This window comes from Perognathus longimembris, chromosome 9, assembly GCF_023159225.1.
Source record: "Perognathus longimembris pacificus isolate PPM17 chromosome 9, ASM2315922v1, whole genome shotgun sequence".
In the NCBI taxonomy this organism is placed as follows: domain Eukaryota; kingdom Metazoa; phylum Chordata; class Mammalia; order Rodentia; family Heteromyidae; genus Perognathus; species Perognathus longimembris.
Window position 1 is genome coordinate 9149106 of NC_063169.1, and position 24419 is coordinate 9173524.

At 47.7% G+C, this 24419-nt stretch overlaps 1 protein-coding gene across 1 annotated transcript; it reads left to right on the plus strand.

Moving 5' to 3' along the window:
- Window positions 1–21696: 21696 nt before the first annotated feature.
- LOC125357521 (oocyte-expressed protein homolog) lies at window positions 21697–22835 on the plus strand. The gene is made up of 3 exons (XM_048354499.1): window positions 21697–21904; window positions 21998–22180; window positions 22750–22835. Exons 1-3 carry the CDS (start codon window positions 21697–21699, stop codon window positions 22833–22835), a joined length of 477 nt encoding a protein of 158 aa, XP_048210456.1.
- Window positions 22836–24419: the final 1584 nt, after the last annotated feature.

The window sequence follows — 24419 nt, forward strand, 5'->3', positions numbered from 1 at the left end:
GCTTTGGGCAAAAAAGGTAAAAAGATAGTGTCCACACACCCTGAGTTCGAGCCCCTGAATAAAACAGTAAAATAAAAAAAAAAAAAGTACATGTAAATTCACCTAAACATTTGAATGAGCACTGTTAAGGGTGAACTACTTACCTGTGAATGTGACCTCCTTGGATCTTTATTAGCATGGTTAACATGAGGTCATTAGGGTAGGCCTGGTCCTTTGTATGTTCATAAGAAGAGGCGTCATGAGAAGACAGGAGATAGACTCAGCAGGAACACTGTGACAGCAGGGGCCGAGATGAGGAAGAGCTACAAGCCCAGGGACATCAGGACTGCAAGGCCCCACCAGAAGCCAGAAGGAAGCAAGGAAAGGATTCTACCAAGAGTCAAATACCTGCCTGGATTTCAAACACTGGGCCTCCAGAACTGTGAGAATAAATTTCTCTTGTTTAAAGCCAAAAAACCCCCAAACAAACAAAATCAAAACCCCAAAACCCCTCCTCCTTAGCACTTCCCTCTGACAGACTCCGAATCCTCCCACAGGAGCATGCGCTGGGGACCAAGCTGGTTCAAGTCACGGCCATAGGCACGCAGAGCTCCCAGCGCACAGTGCAGCCGTGCCGTGGGCAGCGGCAGCCCTGGGGGTGTGGGAGGAAGTGAGCCCTCAGGAGAACGTGGCCCAGAGAGGAAAGGCGGAGGGAACTGGCGTGGTGTGGAGAAGGAGCTTGTGGGAAGTCCAGACCATCCACCCGAGGGCCACACTTCGATTTTCCTAAAACTCCTTCGGGGCACGCTCGAGCTCCCATGTTGAGTTACGGCTAGAACACGTGGAACGATTACGTGCAGTCTCCGTATTCCCTCTCTGTGGGCATTTGACACATGTTTGGGGTGCATGGCACTAGGATATTCCTACTGAAGACTTCAAATTGTAGTCCAGCTGGTGAGTGGCAGAGCCCCAACGGAATCCAGCTTTGCTCTCACCAATTTCCTGATGTGCCCAGGAATGCAGGTCTGGCGTGTGCTGCCCACAGCTGCCCCTTGCCTGCAGATAGAAATCCCCGCTGGCCCTGGGGTTGTCCTTCTGGAGGCCTGGCTCTCCCTCCCTGGTGAGGATCCTAAACAGACCTGCTACCCCCGTCCCCACCATCTTTCCACTGACTCAAGGTTGCCATGACTGCACCTCTTCCCTCCATGCTGGACCTGAGCCCTGAGCACAGTGCTGGGCGCCACTGGGATGAGGCTGAGGGATGCAGGCTGGTGTGAGGGCCTGCCGAGGATCAGGGATGAGTACGCACCTCCATGGTTCACAGGACAGCCTGGGTCCAGGTCATGACAGCAAGTGTATCCATGCCATGCGTGTGATGGAGCCATGTCCTAAAGAAGGAGGGAGCCCTCCGTGCAGGCTGCAGAGGTGCGGAATGACCCCGTTAAAGGAGCCACAAGAGGCATTTTCAGAGAGGAAGGGCCCCAAGTGCTGCTGACACCGGGTGCTGGAACAGGTGGCTTTGGCCCTTGGGCGTAAAGGGGAACAATACTGGATATTTGGAAAATATCAAAATCATACTACTATCCACCCACCATTTTGAAAACCTGTGCAATTTCTTTTTGATATTTATCTTTGTAATCCTAGAGTCATTTCAGCATTTCTAAAAGAAGGAAGGGCTTCACTTTAGAACATGTGTGTTTCAAATGCATTATCTGATTGATCTCAGGGCTCAGGCACTGCCTCAGAGCTTTACACTGGAGGCCAGCGCCCTAGCATGTGAGGCAAGGCTGCAAGAGGCAGGCTCCAGACTGGGGGTGTGGAGCACAACTGTGATGTCAGCAGGAGGGGCTAAGAAGAAAGTCCTTGCACACAAACTCCTGCTGTCTATACAGCAAGACTCCTGATGCCAAAACAAACAGGTGAGGCATTTTACTTTGGGGGGTAATTTCCATACTAAAGCTTGAACTCAGGGGCTTGTACTTGCTAGCCACTCCTTCCTTGAGCCTCACTCTTTTGGCTTTACTCATTTTTGGTACATGGTGTTATGTTTGTGCCAGGACCAGTGTGACAAGTACCAGATGACAGGTATGAACCACCAAGGTCAGCATCAGTGGTTGAGATGAGGTCTCAGAACTCTGCTCAGCTGGGCCCACAGGGAACTTCCTGCTCTACCTTCAGAAGAGCTGTGATTTCAAGTACAAGCTACTGAAACGGGTTCCTTTTGTCCTAAGAGTAGTATTTTTGGTATCACTAAAATCACCATCACAAGTCATTCTTATAATCTTGGATCAAATTTCGTCATTCCACTAACAACTCACCAGTAAAATTGATTTTTCTCTTTTTTGCTTTTGCTTCTAGAAATATAAACAACATCCAAAATTTGGGGCTCTCCTTGTTTTTAATTGCTTGCCTAAGGAAAGGTCATCTCTCTGTACTTCAGACTAAACAAGCAGCACCTATCCTCATCCACACTGCACTTGTATTTCTCACCCACGAAATGCCCCATTTCCACAAGAGACCCAGCTCCTAAAGAGGAATCTTGAGGGAAGTGAGCTGCCACAGACCTCGTCCTGTAAGCGGAGCTGGTGAATCACTGTGAGCACTTTCTGTCCTGACGCCACACTGACAACAGTGCTTGGTTTAGTTTCCCCTAATGTCAACTTGCAGCCTCCTTTGTTTCCTTCCAAGGAATGAGTGCAGCACTGAAATCTGCCCTTCATGATAACTGTGTCTCTTCCTAGAGATGTCCACATGCTGACTGCTCAGAGTGGACTCCATTCCCAGAGCTGATGCCAAAAACAGCGACTTCTGTCTGTCTGTCTCTCTGTGTCTTGTGTCTGGGTCTCTGTCTCTGTGCCTGTGACTCTGTGAGTGTCTCTGTCTCTGTCTCTTTTTTTCTTTTTCTCTCTCTCTCTCTGTGTCTCTGTCTCTGTGATGCTCTCTCTCCGTTTCTGTCTCTCTGTCTCTGTCTCTGTGTCTATGTCTCTCTGTTTCTCTCTCTTTCTATCTCTGTCTCTCTGTCTCTCCCTCTGTCTCTCTCTCTCTCTCTCGCTCTCTCTCTCTCTCATGTGTATATGAATGTGTGAATGTCCTTGCGTGTCCTGGTACAGGGTGTTGAAGATAGCGTCTGCACCGTCACTTGCCTTTTGTGCTCCAGCCGAGAGTTTTACTACTCCCGAAAGAGCTCCACTTCCACATTCACTGACTAGTTTGGAATACATGTCTCTCAGACTTGTCTTCCCTAGTGACTTTAAATCAGAAACCTCAGATCTCAGTCACCTGAGAAGGAAGGATTACAGGCACAAGTCTTGAGCTCCTGCCTTGCTTTCTTTGCTCAGATGGAATTTTTGTACAGTCCAGGCTGACCATAAACTCATTATCCTCCTGTCTCTGTTTCTCAAGTGCTGGCATCAGGAGCCTGAATCACAAGATTCAAATTTGAAGGAAAACAAGCTTGTAATTATGACAGAACATCTCAATTTCCACATTACATGGAAATTGCTCTAATAGACACATGTGGATTACTGACTACCTTTGGGTTCTAGAATGACCTTCAGGGGGAAACAAGGAGGGGAGGGAGATATGCTCCAGAAATGTCCACGTGTGTGTGATCCAGAAGCACTTCTGGACAGTTACAATCTCTAGCATGAAAAGAATAGGAAGGCTAGAGATGGGACAAAAGTGATCAGCACTAGCCAAACAGTCTCAAAATCTGAGAACCAGCACTTACCCTACCACCACCAGGAGGAAAAGAAAAAACAAACACAAACTTCAGGATAGGAAGAAAGTATACTTCCTCTCTGAGTGCTAGAAAGCCCAGGACAGGACATTGGATTTCTGTATGGTCTACTCCTAAGTTAATATTGGTTGATTTGGTGGTGGTGGTGGTGGTGGTAATGTTTTCATAAATGTGTCGCTTTGCTTATCCTTGTGGTAGTACTGGAGATTGACATCAGGGAATCGGAGCTGCCCCATACTGTTTGCCTCAAGGCTGGGACTCTACTATCTAAGCTACATTGCCACTTTCTGGCTTCTTGGTCGTTATGCAACCATAAGTGTCTCATGGACTTTCCTATATGAACTGGGTTTGAACCACAGTCATCAAATCTCTACTTCTTGAGTAACTAAGATTACAGATGTAGCCCAACAGCTCCTGAGTAAAGTTCTCTCTTTGTGGAGCTACCCATCCCACATATTGTATCCTCCTGCTTCTGTCTTCTGAATAAACAGAAATGCTGGGTGCTGGAGCTCACACCTGCAATCCTAGCTGCTCGGGAGGCTGAGATCTGAGGTCAGGATTCAAAGACAGTCATGGCAGGAAAGTCTCTGAGATTTTCATCTCCAGTTCATCACTAGAAAATAGGAAATCAGCCTGTGGCTCAAAGTAGTAGAGTGCTAGCCATGAGCCAATCCAGCTCTGGAATACCACCCAAGCCTGAGTTCATGCCCCCAAAGATTATCGCCCAAAACACCTGAGGTGCCGCAACCCTTGCAGGCTCCTAGGATCCTATTACTCAAGTTTCTGTAATTTGAGGATCTCAGAAGTGAGAGAATGACAGAAAAATGCTTGCCACTCAATCCCTAATAACTTGCAAACATAAATGTTGGACTCAAGACTCAGGGTCCCAAATTCAAGCCTTCTATCTGTCTCTTTCTGTTTCTCTCTGCCTGTCTCTGTGTGTGTGTGTGTGTCTCTCTCTCTCTCTCTCTCTCTCTCTCTCTCTCTCTCTCTCTCTCTCTCTGTCTCGCTCTGGGAATTTAAGGCTTTTCTTTTTCAATTCGTATGAATTTGGAAATCAAGCTTTGTTTTCATTGGGTGGGGATAGCTGGAGTTTAAAGTGAAGGCCTCATACTTGCTTGAAAGGTACTATCACACTTGAGCCCGGGCAGACATTCCTTTCTCTTTCTGTTTGGAAAAGTTAGCCCAAGCCTAAATAACACAAATACTACGATGCTTTTGATATGAGAACAGCTCTTGATAACATAGTTCATTCTACCTACAAGTCTGAATGTAGAGAGTCCCTGCACGTACAGAAAGGATTATGTATTCTATTTCAGGATGAAAAGATTACATTGGGAAGTCCAGGTTTACCTGATTGGATTTCCCGTTGGTGATCCTTCAGGTGAAACCCAGAGCCTCAAGTTTGAGAGCTAAGTGCTCGAGTTATGAGCCACAGCTTTACCCCGGAATCCTCCATTGACTGTGGATGTTCAGGGAAAGGCACAGGTGGAGGGGAGGGGAAGCTTGTCTGAGGATAAGGAACACAGAGCTTGGAACTCCATCCTTGCAAGGTGCTTCTTAGACTTGCTCTGTTCTGAGAAAGCAGAGGACAGTGGAGACCTGAGCTCTCTGTACAGGAAAGTGATTGATCTGGCCTGTAAACTTTGATCAATCGGGAATACATAGTGTGGAAGTGGCACTTGGGCCAGTCTCTTGTCCGGTGTACACTTTCCCAGCATCCCTTGTGCTTTGTCCTCTGTGTGTCTGAGGCCCTGATGCTCTGGACCTCCTCTCCCCTGACAGTACTGGAGGGTGAGATGTGCTCCCTCTCTTGGGTTTGCCTATCACAACCCCGTGACATCTCACTCCACTGCATGGATGAGCACAGCCACACCCTCCTCTAGGCCTAGGCTTGCTTCCCAGCCACAGGCTAGATTGAAGTTACTGTGGTGAACCAAAGAAAAGCCTGGAAGCGGCTTGCCGTGATTTGGCTTTTGGGGCACCAGAATTAACACACACCGTCAAGACCCATATAGGTGTCTAGACTGACGTGGACTGAATGTATGTAGGCTGACAGGTCAGAACTCCAGATTCAAATGGTTTGTGGCATGATATAAGTGAGGGAGGAGAACGTCCTGGAGTGGCATTATGGGTCCTGAGGAAGAATGTACTAACAGGTCTTTCTAACCTCTATTGACTGCACAGTCATCTAGGATTGTCTGGCCATGCCTTGAGTGTGAACAGGCCTGAAAATGCTGTGGGCTATCTGGCCTTCTCCCCTGGCTAAACAGGACTTGGACAACTGATTCAGGATGCATTCGGACGCCTGCTGACTGTGTTTGGCCAATGCCACAAGTGGGCATTTCTCTCAACCTTCTCTAGCTTCCCGTGGTCCACTCCTTCCTGGTCTTTGGTTCTACTGCTGTTCACTGCATCTGTTGTAATGGCTGACCCCCCCCCCCCCGAACCCGAGACACTGAGATGGGAGGCAAGTCTTGGGAGATAGTGATATAGGACCATAGAAACTCTCTCAGGCCTTCTGAGGATATGTGCCAGGGATGTCCGTTGTTTGTAGGAACATCTTCTGGAGGCAAATCATATCCAATAGAACAAGCTCAGTATTACCAGATGCTGCAAGTTGCCTTCTGTTGCTTTGCACCCATATCCAGGCCATTCATTGTTCCCATATTGCCACTCTCCTGGCTTTGAGATTTCACTGCTGCCACAACCTCAGAAACAGCTTTTCCCCGGTTCATTGGTGATAAGAGTCTCACAGCATCTTCTTCCCATGTTGGCTTCTAACCTAGATTCTTCCATCTCCCTTTCTGAGTAGCTAGGATTAAATAGAGGGCCATGGGAGCCGATGGTTCACAACATTCTTTCCCTGCACTTCTTAGGCTATTTTCCTCATGATTGCTCTTCCAAACTCATTGCTTCCTCTTCCCCATGAACTTGAGTAGGTGTTATGAAAAAGTCCTGGATGACAGAGAAGATTGTCCAGGAGAGGAATTAGTGTAGAGAAGATTCAGACTACGGAGGGAATCCTCCCTGGGCAATAGGAGTATTCAGTACTTGGGAAATACTAAACAACACACGGTGGCACATGCTGTCATGCCCACAGTGAGCCTGAGGAAAGGAGATCTAGACTTTAAGGCCACACCTTGCTACACAAAGAGAGGTTACTCTACTAAGAAAAGTAATCCAGCAACTGTGGTCTACATCTATAATCATAGCTCCTCAACAGACAGAGCTCTGACAACTCTTGCCATGTAGCCAGCAGCTCCACATACCTGGCACAAGTTAGAGACAAGACAAAAGTCATGTGACCATTTCTGAGGAATGTATTTTTAAGAAGCAGAACTGTATTGGAAACCATCTCTATTTGCACTGTCAGGAAATCAGTGGCAAGTCTTCCAGGTGGGAGGAGAGAAGTTTCTCACGTCCTGTGCAGCTCAGAAACCTTCCGAAGGGCTGCTAGAGAGGCCTGGGCCGTATTGGATTTCCTCCACCTAGGGCCAGTTCCCAAACTTGCAATGGAATGAGCAGAGCCTCAGGGTCAGCCATAGGCAGGATGTAGCCATGAACTTCCTGAGTGGCTCTGCTGTGAGGAGCGCCCACAGTTGGCCCATCCCCCACTCCCTGACCTCAGCATTCTCTCTCTCTCCAGTTTAACTGCAGCCACACAGTGGAAAAGCAATGTGAGCCGCGCATCTGCACAGGACCTGACCTGTAACATGGGGTACGCTGACTCCTTCTCTCTGGAATTGGGTCCCTGGGAACAGCCCTTTCCCCTGTCCATGCTCCTCCAGCCCCTGGGAACAAAGACAAGTTGATTAGGAATGGGGAAGGACGGGAAGTTGAGTATAGTTCCAGTGCAGCAGCTCACCTCAGGCCCCATCTCCTTGCCTTCCAGGTGCCTGTGCTGTCCTCCTTCTCATGACACTGTTCTCCCAGGGATAGGCAAAGGCAGAGTCCTCGGAACCAGTGGGTAATGTCCCACTGAGCCCATGCCCAGCACCTTCTCTGATCCACTTACAGTTGTGTCAGGACATTGTCTGAGGAAGCAAGTCCCCGGATGTTCTGGATTGAAATGCCACAGATGGAATGGCTTCTGTTGGGAGACACAGGTCTTTTCAGCTCAACATTGCTAACATCGGTATAATTTCTTGGCTCTTCAGGGGCTGTCCCAGCTGGAGGCAGCTCTGTAATGTCCATTGTCAGCTTGAGGTCCTCAGCAGCTGCACCATGGTGTTGCTGCTCATACTCTACAAACAGAAGGTGTTTGGCTTCATGAGATGAGCACGGCTTGCTCAGGTACAGTTACAGGTGTGCCCCTTGTGGCTCATCTTGCACCGTCACAGAATGGGATGGGTCTGTCAAAGCCAAAGTCAGCTCCACAGCCCCAGCAGCTAAACTGGTGGGTGGTCTTCCTGTGCCACAGGTGGAGGTCAGATTCTCTCATTTCATGTGTGCACACTGAGCTGCAGATCTGTAGCATTGGGGGCCGGCGTTCTTCCGGTAGTGGAAGGCTGCTTCCCTGGCCCGTGTTGGTCTGGCCTGGGTGTGTGGGTACCGCTGGTGGTCCTCTATGGAGAGTGGCCACGGTGTCTAGTTGAGAGCAGGATCAAGGCCTTCTCTGGTGTCTCCACACACACAGGTACTGCCTCCAGGATCCACTGAGGCCTGAGTCGGCTGAATTTGGGCAGCAACATGAGAACATGGTGCCTTCACTGTCTCTGGACACTCGAGGTGGCTGAGGACATCCCAGGAAAGCGGCTCCCAGCCTCCATGATGTCAGCGGTCCCCACGGGGAAGGACTCGTGGGCTCCTCTTTCTCATCCTACTCCCGAGTAGACCTCCCCAGTGAGCCATGTGTTTCTGGGTCTCACAAAGGGGGTTTGCAGATTTACACTCTATCCTTCACCCCACCTTCCCTGGGCACTCGGCTTCCGGGAGTCGCGTGTGAATTCAGTAGCACCGCTAGTAATTACCAGGCGAGGCCCTGGATCAGTCCTTTCTGCATCTTGATATTCCTCGGTGTCCTCAGGTAGTCTCTGGGTTCTTTCTAGTACTGTATCCTTGCGTGTTGTCAGAAGTGCACACCCACAAGCACCCCCATTGCCTGTTTTCCTTAAGAATTGGTGTTGCTGGTTTATAACACCCAGAAAATGGGGCTGAGACAATCAGAGGAGCTGAGGAGCAACTTCATTCCACTAAGAATCATGGCAGTTGCACACGCATACAGACACTTATGTGGGCACACACCTGTGAGCACACTCATGCACACTCAAACGTTTACAAATGCACAGGAGCCACACCTGACTCGCTCATCTTTAGTTTGTGCCTTATCCAAAATTGCTTTGGGGGCGCTCATCTTTTACAGGAATGCATTGGCGCATGGGCATTGTGAGGGCGGCAGGTCATGAGGGTGGAAGCATTCACATTGGAGTGGGGGCTCTCCTCCCCCTCCCCAGAGAGCTCTCTAGCCATTGTTGATGGAGTTGCCTGCCATCCAGAGAGCAGGGCCTCCCAGACCCTACATCTGAGGTGCCTTGATGGTGAACTTCCAGCCTCTGTATCTGTGAGAAGAAATGTCTGCTGTTTACAAGCTGCTCCTTTGTGGCATGTAGTTAGAGCAGGCAGAGGCCAATGGAATTGTGGGGAGTGTAAGCCACAGTCACGATGTTTGAGAAGGTTCAGATGAAACAATATTTGGCACAAAATATCCCCCGTTATGATTTTTATCAACTGCCCCCTGAACTAGCCGGCTGTTAAACCTCACACAGCATGGACAGCCATGGATAGCTGCCGGGGGTTTATAGTTTCCCTTTCAGGTGGTGTCTACGGTGTTGTCCAGGCTTGTCAGGAACTTCAGAGCCTGGCATTCTCCTGTCTCTGCCTTCTAAGTAGCTGGGACACCAGGTCTGTGCCACCAACACTAACTTGAGCCATGTCCCGTTTTTGCCTTTACATTTGAAGAGGGATTTAAAAATAGGGAGGAAAACACAGTACATGGGAGACTTCAGCGCCATTGAATTAATGTGCTGGAAAGCACAGGGTGCAAACCCTCACACGTTTGTCCATACCTCTAGTGACAACAGAACAACCATCTCTTCTCATACACAGAAGAAACAAAATACAAACCCCCAGTAGATAGAAAACACTAATTGAACATGAAAACCTGACTTGGACTTGGGAATTAGGGAAGAATGATAATTCAAAGCCCAAATGGAAGATTGGATCCTAATTCTCAGTGGTTCTTGAACAAGCACTACAGCAGCTGTGAGCCAGAATAAACATTTCCATTTTGTAACTTATCATCTCATGTATTTTTTGCAGTACTGGAAAACTGACTGAAAGCATGTGTGAATGTAGAGAATAGGAAGAAGGGCCCACAATGGTGACAACCTTTATCTAATGGGAGGGTTTCCTCCAGAACGCAGACCCTCCAGCAACCTCAGACAGCAATGGAAGGATCTCTGGATTCTGCCCATGTCTGAGGCCTCCAGCTTGTAGCTCTGGCCTAGTGCGTCCAAAATCCCAGGCTAGCTCAAGCAGTGACAAAGCTCAATGTTGGGGCAGTGGTGCGTAGGGCAGAATCGTTCCCCTTTTGTTGTCTCAGAAGAATCAGGGTCTCCTCCATGCAGTCTTTGTTATTTCTTTGTCTATTGTTTTGTATTTATTTATTTTTTCTTGTACTGGTATTCAGGTTGCTCGGCTGGTTTGCTAAGTCTAATAATTGAATATTGAAGCACAGCTTCATTAGCAGTTTTTGGTTTGTAGGTTCATTTGGTACACATAAATCAGAGATAAGTTTCTCACAGGTTTGTTTATCCATGCTTACTTTTCAAATCTCAGGCTCCTGAGAAGCTCACATGGTAGACATGAACCACCAGTTCTTTGCTTTTTGATTTCTCTGGGTCTGTCAGCAAGGCCACCTGGTGCACAGGCATTGGAGCTTACAAAAGCTTTGGGGACACAAACCCACCGGTCCCCATCTCCACCATCAAGCACACCTGTCCTCTGCCGAGCGCCCTGCAATCTCCCACGGGATCCCTGTGCACAGAGACCGGGCACGGGTGCTCCATGGCCAAATGATCCTCTGTCCTGTGGCTGCCTTGTCTCAGCCCTCAAACTTGTTGGAGCTGACAGTTCACCACTCAGCCTTTCATGGAGGGGGCCCTATCCCTGCTTTGGGCAGACACATGCTTCTGCAGGAGTTGGGGCTTCCTAAGCTGTGCTGCGGCCAGGTCCCCCTGGCTCCGAGGCTTGGTCTAGCTTGGGAAGGGGGAATGGTATCTGTGGGAGTCTGCACAGTGGCTGGGCGTGTCTGTCCGCACAGCCAGGCAGTACAGGAACACTCCTAGCATTTGCTCTTCCCCTCAGGGAGCAGCTGTGGCAGATGTGGATGGAGGAGGCCAGGGCTGGCGCGGTCCTCCATGGGTCTGACACAGATGTGCTGCCGCAGAGCAGGGGTGCGGGGAGAGGTGGGGGGTCCCAGAGGCTCTGTCTACAGGAATGGGTTCCTGTCAAATGGCAGGAGTGTGTCGCCCCCTTTCCCTTGGCAAGGGGTTCCTACCAAAAGCATCAGTTGGGCCCTTGCTCACTTACCTGTGTGTTGGTGTGAGTATGAGTAAAGCCCGGTGGACGCGTTGTCTGGCATGAGAGGGTGGGTGCGTGAAGGTGAGTGTTGCTGGGGCATCTGGGGATTGAGCTCCAGGCTTCACCGCCCATCTTGGGACCTCGAGGCTCTCACAGGCGGCCAAAGGCCAGGTGCAGTGATGGCCGGTGGCGCAGGGCATGGGAGTGGCACACTGTGACATCGCAGGCTGCTGACAGCAGTGCTGTGTGGTCCTGCAGAATGCTAGAGTAAACCGCACTGGCGGCTGGAACAAGGATTTCGGAGAAGGCCTGAGAGGCCGGCAGAGTGTGACAGGGGTGCAGTTCCGGCAGGCAGCCCCTGGGCCATCTGTGTGAACTGGGGAGAGAGGCCAAGGCTGCAGTCGACACCCCAGACCCCCAGGAAGGTGCAGACGCCAGGACTGTGGGCTGCGCACAGGACAGGGACACACGCTGAGCACAGCCAGCTGCAGAGAGTCCATGGGAGTCCAGCTGTGCAGGGCATAGGGATGAGGTGGTGAAAGCCTTTGGAGTTCCCAACAATACTCGGGGTTGCTGGGTGCTGGCCTTGGTGCTCCAGGAATGACTGTGTGGTGAGGGGGATTGGGTTGCTTTGGTAAATCCCTCCACTCTTTTGCTTTTGTGGAATGGGAATTCTTGCCCTATGCCTCCGTGCCTTGGGCGTGGGTCACTTTTTTCTTCATTTCCCAGGACCTCACACCTAGGCCTCGAGTATCAGAGGAGACAATGGGCTTGGACTTCCCAGCAGTCCTGTCACAGTTTACCGTGTGGGGAGTTGGGAGATGGAGGGAATCTCTTTTGCCTGGGGAGGTGGACAGGAACCTGTGGGGCAGGGCTGGAGTGTCTGGTGTGGGTCTGGAGTGTCCTCAGCGTGTTGACGGCCTGCATTCCTAGGCATCGGGGAGGAGGAAGATGGACCTGAGCTCCAAAGTGGAGTTCCAGGAATGGGGGTGAGGGGCCGGTTCCCAATTTTGGGTTTCCCTGCCTTGAGATTTCTGTTAGGTTTTTAAAGTAGGTAGCCAGTAAAGAAGAATGCCATGCGGTATTCGGGTAGGATAGAAAACTTTATTCTGCTGACCCTCTCCCAAGGTCAAGGTGCAAGAGGCCGGCAAGAGAGTGAGGCCCCCAAGGGGGAAGCTATGTAGGGCAGGGATGGAGCTGTGGCCAGGAAGGGACCTCAGGGAAGAGGGAGGCAACTGCCTCCATGTATATGGGGTACCTAGTATCAGTACCCTCTCTCTCTCTCTCTCTCTCTCTCTCTCATTTTGTTTTTCACTGTGAAGTTCTGCTAATCTTATTAGCTTGTAGATTATTTTCCTCCAGGCCGGATCCTGAGAACTCACCCAACCAGACTGCCCCGGCCCTGTGTCCAGCCTAAGATGGTGTATAATTACCCTAGGGATGTAATCGGCCGCTGCCAGCGGTGTATGTGCCCCCCAGACATGGCCCAGGACTGCCCGACCCACCCAAGTGTAGCACCGGCCCACATTTGGACAGCACTGAAGCCGGTCCTGCGGAACAGCCTGTCCTGCATGGACCAGCTCTAAGTGGAATCCGAGTTCCAGGAGGGCTGGGGAAGGATGCCCTCGGGTCTCCGTCTCTCCTTCCTGAGGTCTTGAATGAGATGATCTCTGTAGAAAATGGATAGGGAGCAAATTTCTGATCTCCAGTGGTGAGAATTATGTCGATGTGCTCACAGCATGGACTAGGTCCAGCCAAGCTCCATTGTTTCCTGGTTAAAGAAAAACAAAAATCCTTGGGTCCGTGCATTCCCTGAGCTTGCTTTCTCTCTGATGCTGTACTGCATGAGCCATTACTCCAGTCTGCTTCTTTTGCTGGTTACGTGAGCTGGGGTTTCACACACTTTGCTGCCTGGGCTATTTTTGAACTATAATCCTCCATGTTTCAGCCTCTGCACAGCTCAGATTAAGGCTTGAATTACTGATGCCCAGCCAAGCCTAGTTCCCAACGCTGTATCTGCCACCTTCAGAGAGTTCCTGCAAACTGAGCAAGGTGAGGCCCATCAGGTGGTTACGGAACGGTTGGACAGTGAAGAAGAGGTGCTCAGAAGGTACTTGGATTTTACCTAAGTGCACTATGTATCCTACCCATACTTGTTTCAGTGTTGCTTTATGCCTGAGAGACCATGAACACTAGAGATTAAACAGCTTGGAAGAAACTATTCTGCTAACAGGTTCCTGGCTTTGGCTTTCTAGGATTCACAGGCGACTTGTATTTCTCCCTAGTCTGAAGGTTGTATGCGTCCTAGGTGGGTGCTATACCACTTGAGCTCTACCAGCAGTCATCCCGCAACTTTTCATGTTAAAGATTGTCAGTCTCGAGAGTTGGCTTCTGGAATACACTTAACGTCAAATTAGGTGGGGCATTTATTCGTCCCTCCCAAGTTTGCTGATGAAGATCTATCCTGAACACAAAGGTAGTCCAGAATCCACATGTATCTATTAAGCTATGGAGATGGAATATGAAGCCACTCTGAATTGAGGTGTCCCATCATAAATAGAGTAGTATCCTAAACATTAAAATCTGTATTTGTGTAATCCCAAGAGAGACAGGAAATCTGGAAGTGAAGTTATGGCTCAAGATGTACAACACCAGGATTGAGAGAAAAAGCCAATTGAAAGCACAAGGCCCCGAGTTCAAGCCCCAGTGTTCAGTCTTCAGTATCAGCTCTCTCGCGCCCCTCCCCCATAATTTTGTATTCAGCTGTGAGGTTCTTCTAATCTTGTTATCTTGTAGATTATTTTCCTCTAGCCATTCAGTAATCCCCAGTCTTGGCCATCCAAGTTCGTTAAAATGGATGGGGACTGCAGCCAAGCTCTGCTGGCTCATGCCTGTCATTCTAGCTCCTGAGATGGCTGAGAGCTGAGGATCATGGTTCAAATCCCATCTGGGTCAGCAAATCCAAGAGACTCTTACTTCCATGTTCTCTACCAAATACCACAAGTGGAGAAAGCCAAGTGAGAGTGCAAGGCCCTAAGTTCAAAGCCAACGGTGGACTTTAGAAATATATAAAAATACATGATTTGTGACAAGGATGTGGAAGTAGCAAGGGATGGCACACTCAGGAATGTGTCCATAATTTCTGGAGACTTAGCATCAACCAGGGTAAGATTCTTCCTATGAGCTCCAACCACTGCTTTCTTCCCTCTCATCCTCAATGGTCACCTCCTGAACATCCATCCATCCATCCACCCATCCATCCATCCATGTAGCCATGTGTTTGTCCTGTGGCTTGAATTCAGAACCCGGGCAGTATTGTCTTGTTGTTGTTGTTGTTGTTTTTCACAAAACTGGCACTTGACCCCTTGCATCATAACTCAACTTTGATCCTTTAGGTGGTTCACTAGATACGAACCCCTTAGGTGGCCAGGCAATTGTGGCTCATGCATATAACCCTACACACTCAGGAGTCTACGATGTGAGAATTGAAATTCAAAGACAGCCTGGCAGAGTGGAGGAGTCTGGGGAATCCTTGAGAAGATTGTATCCAATTAACAACCAGAAAACCCGAAGTGGAGCTGGGGCTCAAATGGTGGAAGACTAGCCTTGAGCAAAGGGAGCTCAGGGACAGTGCCCATGCTACAGTCACTGAGCCAATCAGCACCCTTGATTAAAATGTACAATGCTATGGTTGGTTGTCTTCCATCCCATCAGTCAATGGTGTGCCGAGTACAATCTCAGGTTGGCAAACGTGGACAAGTGGTAGTGGCATATTGCATTTCGAGTGTGTACAGTACAGTATTCATATGGTAATGAAAAACATACAGTATTGTATTTCAATTTAATATGTTTAAATTAACACTTTAATATTTTATATAATTTCCAAATTTTAGGAAAAATAATTTAAGTCATAAATATATAAATGCCTATATACTGGAAATCCCACAATATACTTCTTGCAAAAATTTTGCAATAAAGATAAATATATGTATATATATATACATATATATGTATATATATAAAACCTGTGATACAGGGAAGCCATAAGAAGTGAACTGCGATATAGCAAGAGACGATAATATTTTGATCCTCACAATTCTCCAAGCTGATCCCTACTGTCTACGGTTTTGTGCCATTTCATCCAGGTTTCTCATTTGCCTCCACGTGTGCCTATTCCTTCCAGTGTGTAGATAATGTCTGTTTGGGGAAAGTATCATGCACCTCCCTAATTTTAGTGGAATTGTTTTATATTGAATATTAGTAGTGTCCAGTGGGGGTGGTTTTCAGAGGTGTTAGTCATGTTAAGTCACATAGTGTAATAACCCAATCACAGGCAGACACACCTACACATTACATTGCTGTGATCCCACCATTCTTCTGACCATGGTTCTAGGAGTATTTCCTACTCTGTATCTATGGCATTTTATACAGGAAGAGCCGAAGCCGGCACCAGGATCAGGCTGGGTGCTGTGCTGAGGAAAATGTCCTGCTCTCAGGGAGCAGAAAGGAAGAGCAGGACTGGTGCATCTTCTACAGATTCTGTCCTGGTTGTCACAGTCTGGGAGGTGAAGCTCAGGGTAGAGGAAGGCAAAGGGGTCAAAGCCAGAAAACTGGCTTTCCTCCTTAGGAGATCTAAGAGGGATGACTCTGTAGGAGATTGGAAGATTAAAACTACCACATACACAGGCATTGCTTGAATGCTACAGCAACACTCTGGTTTGGATCAGGTTCAAACATGAGATGCATGGCCATTGTCTGTTTGCCCCTGGCTCCATGGTTAGTAGCTGAGTGCTGATGCGTTGCACTTCTGCAGAGGTGAGGTAGATACTGAATCTCAGTTTCAACACCTGCTCTTCACATCCACTTATGTATGAGTGCCAGTTTAGAAATAGTAAATCTCTTGATCCATGGACATAGTATAAATTCACATTTCTTTGCATTTTCCTTAATTTCATTCAGAAATGCTTGGTAATATTTATTTTATGTTTTCCCTATTGTTTAAATGGATTCTGCAGAATATTGTTATTGTTGCCATTCAAGTAGAGTATTCTAAATTTCATTGGGAGATAGTCCCTTGCTAGTGTATGACCATAGATAAGTATTTTTGCTTGTAATTTTGTTGGGTTCATTAGTACTAAATGCATTTTATTGGATTCTTAGAGATATTAATGTAACATTCTGGGTAATCAGTCAGTATGTAGTTTATCTTTCCTTAGTGCCTGGAAGCCCACAAGTTCTTGAATCTTTTGCAAACTCATTGTAGAGTCAGCAAACTACTTCCAGGGGTGCTTCCTTGTACAAACTCTTTTCCTCTTGTGTACAGGTTTGTGTCCCTGGGTGACCTTGTTCTGCTTGGTAGTCTGTCTTTACTCCAGTGAGGGTGGGTTGACCCTCACCAGGACCCTTCTGCACTGGGGTCCCACCATCAGAAATCAGACCAGCATCAGAAATGTACAAACTTCATAAAAGTGGTAGAGTTCAAACCCAGTATTCTATAAAACAAGGCAAAATATAACTGGTAAATGAGTTATTTTTCTAAATTGACTGTCAGTGATGATTTGGATTTACATGAATATTAGTTAGAAGAGTGGAATATCTGTGTACCCATTCATCCATCTACCCATTTATTCACTGAATTATTATAAAGTTTCTGTAATTGCTTAGATGCGTGTGCCCTATTATACAGAACTACTAGGCTTTTAATGTATTTTTGTAGGATTGCTCCTCAACTGGCAGTAAATATCTTATTGGTAAATATCTTATTACTTGTTTCCTTTTCTTCTTAATAATCTAAAATATATAAAATTACTATATTATTATGTTTCACAATACAGAAATGATTTGTGTCTTTACTATGCACTGTACTATTTTTCACACTACAGAGACTCAATTTTAAGGCATACAACCTAAACCAAGAAGTGCAGTAATGAAGGATTAGGTTTCTAAATGAGAAACCACAAAAGCATTCACTTACCGGTGTTGGTAGTTCACACCTGTTTTCCTAGCTACTGAGATCGGAAGTTCATGGTTTGACGCCAGCCCAGGCAGAAAAGTCCATGAGAATCTCATCTCCAATTAATCAGCAGAAATCCAGAAATGAAGGTGTGTTTCAAGTGGTAGAGCACCAGCCTTGAGTCCTATTACCAACACACACACACACACACACACACACACACACACACACACACAGAGCAATTCATTCATTTCATTCATGCACTCTACTGACAGAACTCAAAGACCATGAGACTGGTTCCTCTATGGAAGGAGATAAAATGAAAGCATGTGATCTATTGGAAATTTGGGTAGTGTTTTGTTCAGGGTTTGCTGCAGAACAGAAATTAACATCCATCACATAGCTAGAAAATGGTGGAGCTGGCTGGGGATATGGCCTAGTGGCGAGAGAGCTTGCCTCGTATACATGAGGCCCTGGGTTCGATTCCCCAGCACCACATATACAGATAACGGCCAGAAGTGGCGCTGTGGCTCAAGTGGCAGAGTGCTAGCCTTGAGCGGGAAGAAGCCAGGGACAGTGCTCAGGCCCTGAGTCCAAGGCCCAGGACTGGCAAAAAAAAAAAAAAAAAAAAAAAGAAAAAGAAAATGGTGGAGCCAATATTCAAGTCACCTTCACCATCTTCTTGAGGATAAATCAAAGGCACTTGGAGGCAGTAGAGTGGTTCAACAATTGGTTTAAATTGGTACAGTCTGTTAAATGCTAAGAATATTGTCATTAATTTGAAAACTGGAATAATGTCAGCAAGTGGGACTCGGGCTTCCAAAGTGTAGGAAACACCATCAAGCTGTGTACCGCAAAGCAATACACTAAGTAAAACTAAAATGGAAAGAAACTGTCCCCTAGATGAGAACCATAGAGAATCTTGTGTCTGGACTAACTGATGCCTTCAAAGCAGCCTGTGGCTGATTTAACTCCCTATGGAGGTTTGAAAGTCACAGCATGACAATGGGAAGGGGTCTCAGGACATGTACTCAGAGAATGGCTCAAATAAAAAAGGATCAGTAATGGAAAGATGAAGCTCTACCTCTGCCTCCTTCCCAAGTCAAAAGAATTAACCTCAGATGGCTTAAGGATTTCAATGCGAATGTAGAAACTGCAGCAATCCTAGCAAGTAGTATGAACTTCTTCAGAGCTCAGGGCAGGGAAGATGTGTTTGTCTTTTAAAAAGATGATATGCAATTCATTAACATTTGGAAGTTTCATTTAATCTTCTTAGCATTTATATCTTCTTAGCATTATTTATTGTAGTGAGGTCCTACAAATATGCTTCCCGACATAAAAATTTTTTGTAGCCATTCTCAAGGACCTTAATGACTTTGATTGTCCTCAAGGTTTGTATCATGGTACCATTCTTGCCATTGTGAGGCTTGAACTAAGGGCCTAGGTGCTATCTCTGAGCTGTTTCAAGGCTAGTGCCCCTTTGAGTCATGGCGCCATTTCTGGTTTTCTGGTGGTTAATTGGAGATAATTGTCTCATGGACTTTCCTGCCTGGGCTGGCTTCGAACCATGATCTTCAGATCCCTGCCTCCCTGAGTAGTGAGGATCACAGGTGTGGTACCACTGGTAGCCAGCAGAAAAGTTTCTTAAACAAGACAGAAGATATTTAATATTGCAATCTATATTGACTAAATGTGTTCATTGAGAATGGTGCTCATCAAAAGACACCAGAAAGAAGTTGAAAAGGCAATTAGGTCTGAGAGAAGAAATTTATAATGTCTATACAATTGAAAAAAGAATTTGTAATTGAAGCAGAATATATAAGGGAAGTGAAATATAATGGTACATGCTTGTCTTCCAGCAGTTAGGGGTTGGAGCAGGAGAATTTCAAGTTCCGGACCAGCCTAGGCAATATAACAAGGCATATACTATAGATGATATATGGGTGTTTACCATATATTGATTTTAAGATATATTTTATATTTTCAAAAATTCTTTTCAGTGTACAAGTATTATGTTAATTTTACAAAGGAATAGCCACTAAAATTAAGATTCAAGATATTTTGTTACAGGTTTTTTTGGGGGTTAGTGATATTAAATCCAAGGCCTTACATATGCTAAACATAGCACTATATCACTGAGCTACATGTCAATCTGCCTCTTGTAGACACGATTTTTTGAAAACTTGATGTCTAAATTGGGTGAGGAATTCAGTGTATTAATATGTTAAATGACACTTTTTTTATTAAAACAATTCTGGGAACACACACACATTATATTCAATTCTAAATTCAAAATGGTTTGTACAGCGCAATGCCATTTGTTACAGAAGAAATACCAAACAATATTTCTAGAAATACAGAAGAAAATGTGTAAGAATAAGCATAAGGTGACACACTAGCCTCAGGATAAAGATTCCCTGTGGGGAAAGCAAGAGGAAAATGCTTTAGTGATATCTACTTTTTATTTTTATTTTTATTGTTTTGTTTTTGGAGACTGGTTCTTGGCATGTAACCCAGGCTGGCTTCACATACAATTCTCCCCTGAAGCGTCAATGCTGGGATGGTAAGCTTGCATCCATCACCCAGCTATTTAAAGAAGAGGGAATTGAGGCAAAGGGGGGAGGCGATGTCCACATCTGAAACTGTTTCATGATTTTTTCAAATGTGTGACATCTTTATTGAGTTGAGAAAAAAAAACTGTTTTGGTTTGTTTCTGGAGCTGAGTGTTGTCTGTAAGCTCTCGGGCTCAAGGCTAGTGCTCTACCATAGCTCCACTTCAGGCTTTTTGGTGGCTAATTGGAGATAGGAATCTCAAAGTGCTCTGGCCAGAGGGGTTTTGTCAACAGGAACCAGAGGGGGAATTGACCTGAATGAGAGACAAACCAGACACAAGGAAGGAGACCAAGACAGGATTCTGATCAAGGTCTCAAATTTTATTTTTACACAGCAGCTTATGTAGTGATTAGCATGGAGGTAACTGACGTGAGCAGGGCTGTTGGGGGTGCTAGGTTCCTAAACCACAAAATGTACATTACAAGAAGGTTATTGGTGTGTGATTTTCTTTCTTTTTTTTTTTTTTTTTGGCCAGTCCTGGGCCTTGGACTCAGGGCCTGAGCACTGTCCCTGGCTTCTTCCCGCTCAAGGCTAGCACTCTGCCACTTGAGCCACAGCGCCGCTTCTGGCCGTTTTCTGTATATGTGGTGCTGGGGAATCGAACCTAGGGCCTCGTGTATCCGAGGCAGGCACTCTTGCCACTAGGCTATATCCCCAGCCCTGGTGTGTGATTTTCAATGAAGGGTAGGATGTACCGCCAAACAGGATATCAGCACTGACCAACCTGCACGGATGAGGTAGCACAGGCACCAGTCATTCTGTTCAATTAAGCCCTATCGATGTTTCATGTTACAATATGACAGCCATTTGGCTCCCGGCATCACAGGGACTTTCCTGCTTGGGCTGGCATTGACCCTTGATCTTCAGACCTCAGCCTCCTGAGCAGCGAACATGACAGGTGCGTGAGCCACCAGCACCCAACTTTGAAAATCTAGACGTGAAATTAAGAATATCAGGGAGCAACATATACTGATGTTAAATGTCTTAGGATGGTGGAAACAACATGGGTCTAACTTTTTATATGGTCGATGGCCACTTGTGACATCTCGTTGGACAAAAAAACTTGATTAAAAACTTGACTCTATGTTTTGTTTTTTGCCAGTCCTGGGCCTTGGACTCAGGGCCTGAGCACTGTCCCTGGCTTCATTTTGCTCAAGGCTAGCACTCTGCCACTTGAGCCACAGCGCCACTTCTGAAGGTTTGCTATATATGTGGTGCTGGGGAGTCGAACCGAGGGCTTCATGTATAAGAGGCAAAGACTCTTGCCACTAGGCCATATTCCCAGCCCTGATGAGAAAAACTTGACATTTCAAAATGGTAACCATCCGGAGAGGCAGAACCAGGAGAGGAGAGGGGAGGAAATTTGGAGGCTCCTGGGGCCTGCTCTGGGCCTCATCTACCTACCTGTGCTTGGAAGGTGACTGGAAACCCTTATCCTAGGCACTGAAGAGGATTCAAAATAATAACAACAACAATAATAATAATAATTTCCCCACAGGCTGAAGTAGAATCAGCTTTTCCGCGTGGACGCTGTGCAGGGGCAGAGGCCCTGAGGCTGGAATTCTGGGGCTGGGATGACGCCTCTGAGGCTCTGGGCCCCCGGGAACCCCAACCTCCTCCCCCCAGAGCCCACATCCAGTTCAGGGGAGGAGCGGAAGTGACGGGGCGCCGGAAGTGACCATGGCCCTGGGGGCTCCTAGGGGCGCCGCCCACGGGGCGGGGCCGGGGCCTCCTCAAGAGCCGGGCCTGGCGGAAGCCGCCCCAGCCTTGGCAGCCGGGCCTCCGGGCCATGGATCCTCTAGGCCTTGGGTCCGCTAGGGCCGAACCCATGGGGCCGGGTGCGGCCGGACAGGGCGGGCAGCAGCCGTCCTCCCCCCAGGAGAGGCCGCGTGGGGCCCCGCGTCTGCGCCCCCAGGTTCGCGTCCGGCCGTGGTGGTTTCCGGTGGAGGACATGAGCCGCCCTCTGGGGTTCTACCTGGAGGCCTGGCTGGCAGATCAGATCTTCGGGGAGCGGCCAGGGCGGGCGAGGCCGCTGGGTCAGGCCCCCCACCCCCCACCGCCCCCCCAGCCCCCAGGGCGGCCCGGCCCTGGCCAGCCCTTCCCCCTGACCCCTGGCCCGACTCGTCCAGGTCCCCACCAAGCCGTGGTCTCCCAGCTGGCATGGCGGAGTCGGGCCTTGGTGCACGTGAGCAAGGTGGCCCGCGGCACCGTGGCTGAGGTCTCCATCTTGGGACGGCCTGCGGGGCAGAATCGCGTGAAGAGCTTTCTCCTGAGCCTCGCAGCCCGGGGCGCAGAGCTCCAGGACCGGCCAGGTGAGGGGCTTGGAGAGGCCCCCGGGGCCCTGGGGTCTGCTCACCCCCTCCGGCCGCCCCTTCGCCTGCGCACAGCGGTTTGCACTTCCTAAGCACTAGGAAGCTGCAGCGCCTCTGGGGCCGTCAGCAGGGTGGGGAAGGAGGGGAGGTTGGACACTCTGGGCGCAGCTGGGCCCACTCAGCCTGAGCTGGGCCACGGGGTGATTCCCAGGGCCAGGCCGTGGTGGAGGTGTGAGCACCCCGTAATTGGACTTGAACCAGGGCCCGTGGCTTCCCTTCCTTTTATTTTTCCCCTCACGGCTAGCATTCTACCACTTAAGCAACAGCTCCACTTGTGGCTTATTGGTGGTTAATTCAGCTGAGAGTCTCTCAGACTTTCCTGCCCAGGCTGGCTTTGAACCTCGGTCCTCAGCTCTCAGCCGCCTGAGCAGCTAAGGGTTACAAGTGTGAGCCACCAGGGCCTGGCATAGGCCCAATCTTTAAAGCTATGTTGCAGATATCCATTCCTTTCTCCAACCCCAGAACGTTTTCTCCTTGTGGATGATTGGTATCCATTGCTTCTCTTCCAGCTGAGAAGATGCCTCAACCTGAAGAGTTCTTGAAGAGCCCTAAGTCAGGCGCAGACACTCCCCAGCATCCTGCTGAGACCGTCTAATTGTCAGGCGTGTTCTGTGCACAGCCTTGCTCCTGCTATTGAAGTTGGAGACAAACAAGTATTCTGAAGTTGCTGCATTTGGTGTGTGTGTGTGTGTGTGTGTGTGTGTGTGTGTAACTTCAGGGATATGAAAACAATTTGAATAAATAAATTTTGGGGCAGCTGGTATACAAAGACTTTTTTTGAGCACATAAAATAAATACATAAACCATATCGTGAGGTGAGGAGTGAGTAGAAGCCTGATAGTGATATTTTCTCCCCTTTACATATTAAAAAGTATGAGTAGGTTTACAAAGAGGTTTCAATTCAACAGATGAGTGCATGGCTACAGTACATCTTGAGTTCCTCCCATTTTTGTGGTCAGAGGCAAGTCCTCAAATACAGAGGCATGCAAGTGATTGATGTTTTTTTGTGGTTATTGTTTGAAGTGGGGTCATTTTTTGTTGTCTAGGCTGACAGACCACCCCAACTCTTGAGCTTAAGCAATCCTCCTACCTTAGCTCTCAGTCGCTGAGACTACAAATTGGAGGTTTTGTCGTCACTCTTTTGTTAGGAAACAAATTGTGTAAACTCCATAATTGGCTTGCAGACATGAAGATGAGTAAGAACCCCCCTGAGAGCTTGTGGAAGCACAAATTTCATAGGCTCTTTCTCCAGATTCTGATTCTGTGCGTTGTGAAAGGCTCATAATGTGCATTTCTAACAAGCACAGGATGTCAAAGTGACCTTCTGAGGCTCTCACGTGGAAGCTGTTGCTGGACAGGGCAGAGCTCCCGGTGGGCCTCTCCCACTTGTGCATGGGGAGCTGTCCAGCGTTCTGGATGGGCCCTTATTAACGCTGGGTGAAAATGAGTCCTGCTTTGCTGTCAGCTGTATTCATTTTCTGTGATGTCACAGAGGTGTTTGTGGCAGGCGGGGCAGCTGGCCAATTATAATCACACCTCAATGACCCGTCTATCTACAAGATGGGTCCTGCGCTTGGGCTGCCACTTAGGGAACTGGAATTCCTAGGTGAGAAAGTGCCAAGAGCTCTTGGGCTTTAGAGAAAGTCGAGGTTGGTTGGAATCATGCAATTCCCTCTCCTTGGCAGTAAGGGGAGCTAGACTTTCATAGGATTTTACATTCCTACAAGTCTTTAAATTGTGAGTCTTGGGTTACAGAGGATGGTAACTGTTACCTACCTTTTCTTCAATGTCCTCATTTTTGCAACTTCTTGTCTATTTTGTTTTTCATAGGATAGACTTCTTAACTACATCGAATATTTTTCTGGTGTCCCCAGAAAAAGGAGTGTGTGTGTGAGTGTGTGTGTGTGTGTGTGTGTGTGTGTGTGTGTACTGGAACTTGAATTCAGAACCTATGTGCTCTCTCTTAGCTCTTTTTTTTCTCATCCTGGAACTTGACTACTTGAGCCACACTTCCACTTTTAGTTTTCTGGAGGTTAATTACAAATATAAGTCTCACTGTCCTTTTTTGTCTGGGCTGTCTTCAAACTATGATCCTCAAATAACAACCTCCTGCGTAGCTGGGATTACAGGTGTAAGCCCTGTAAACTTATCAAGTCCTGTTTTCTTTTCCAGATGTGTC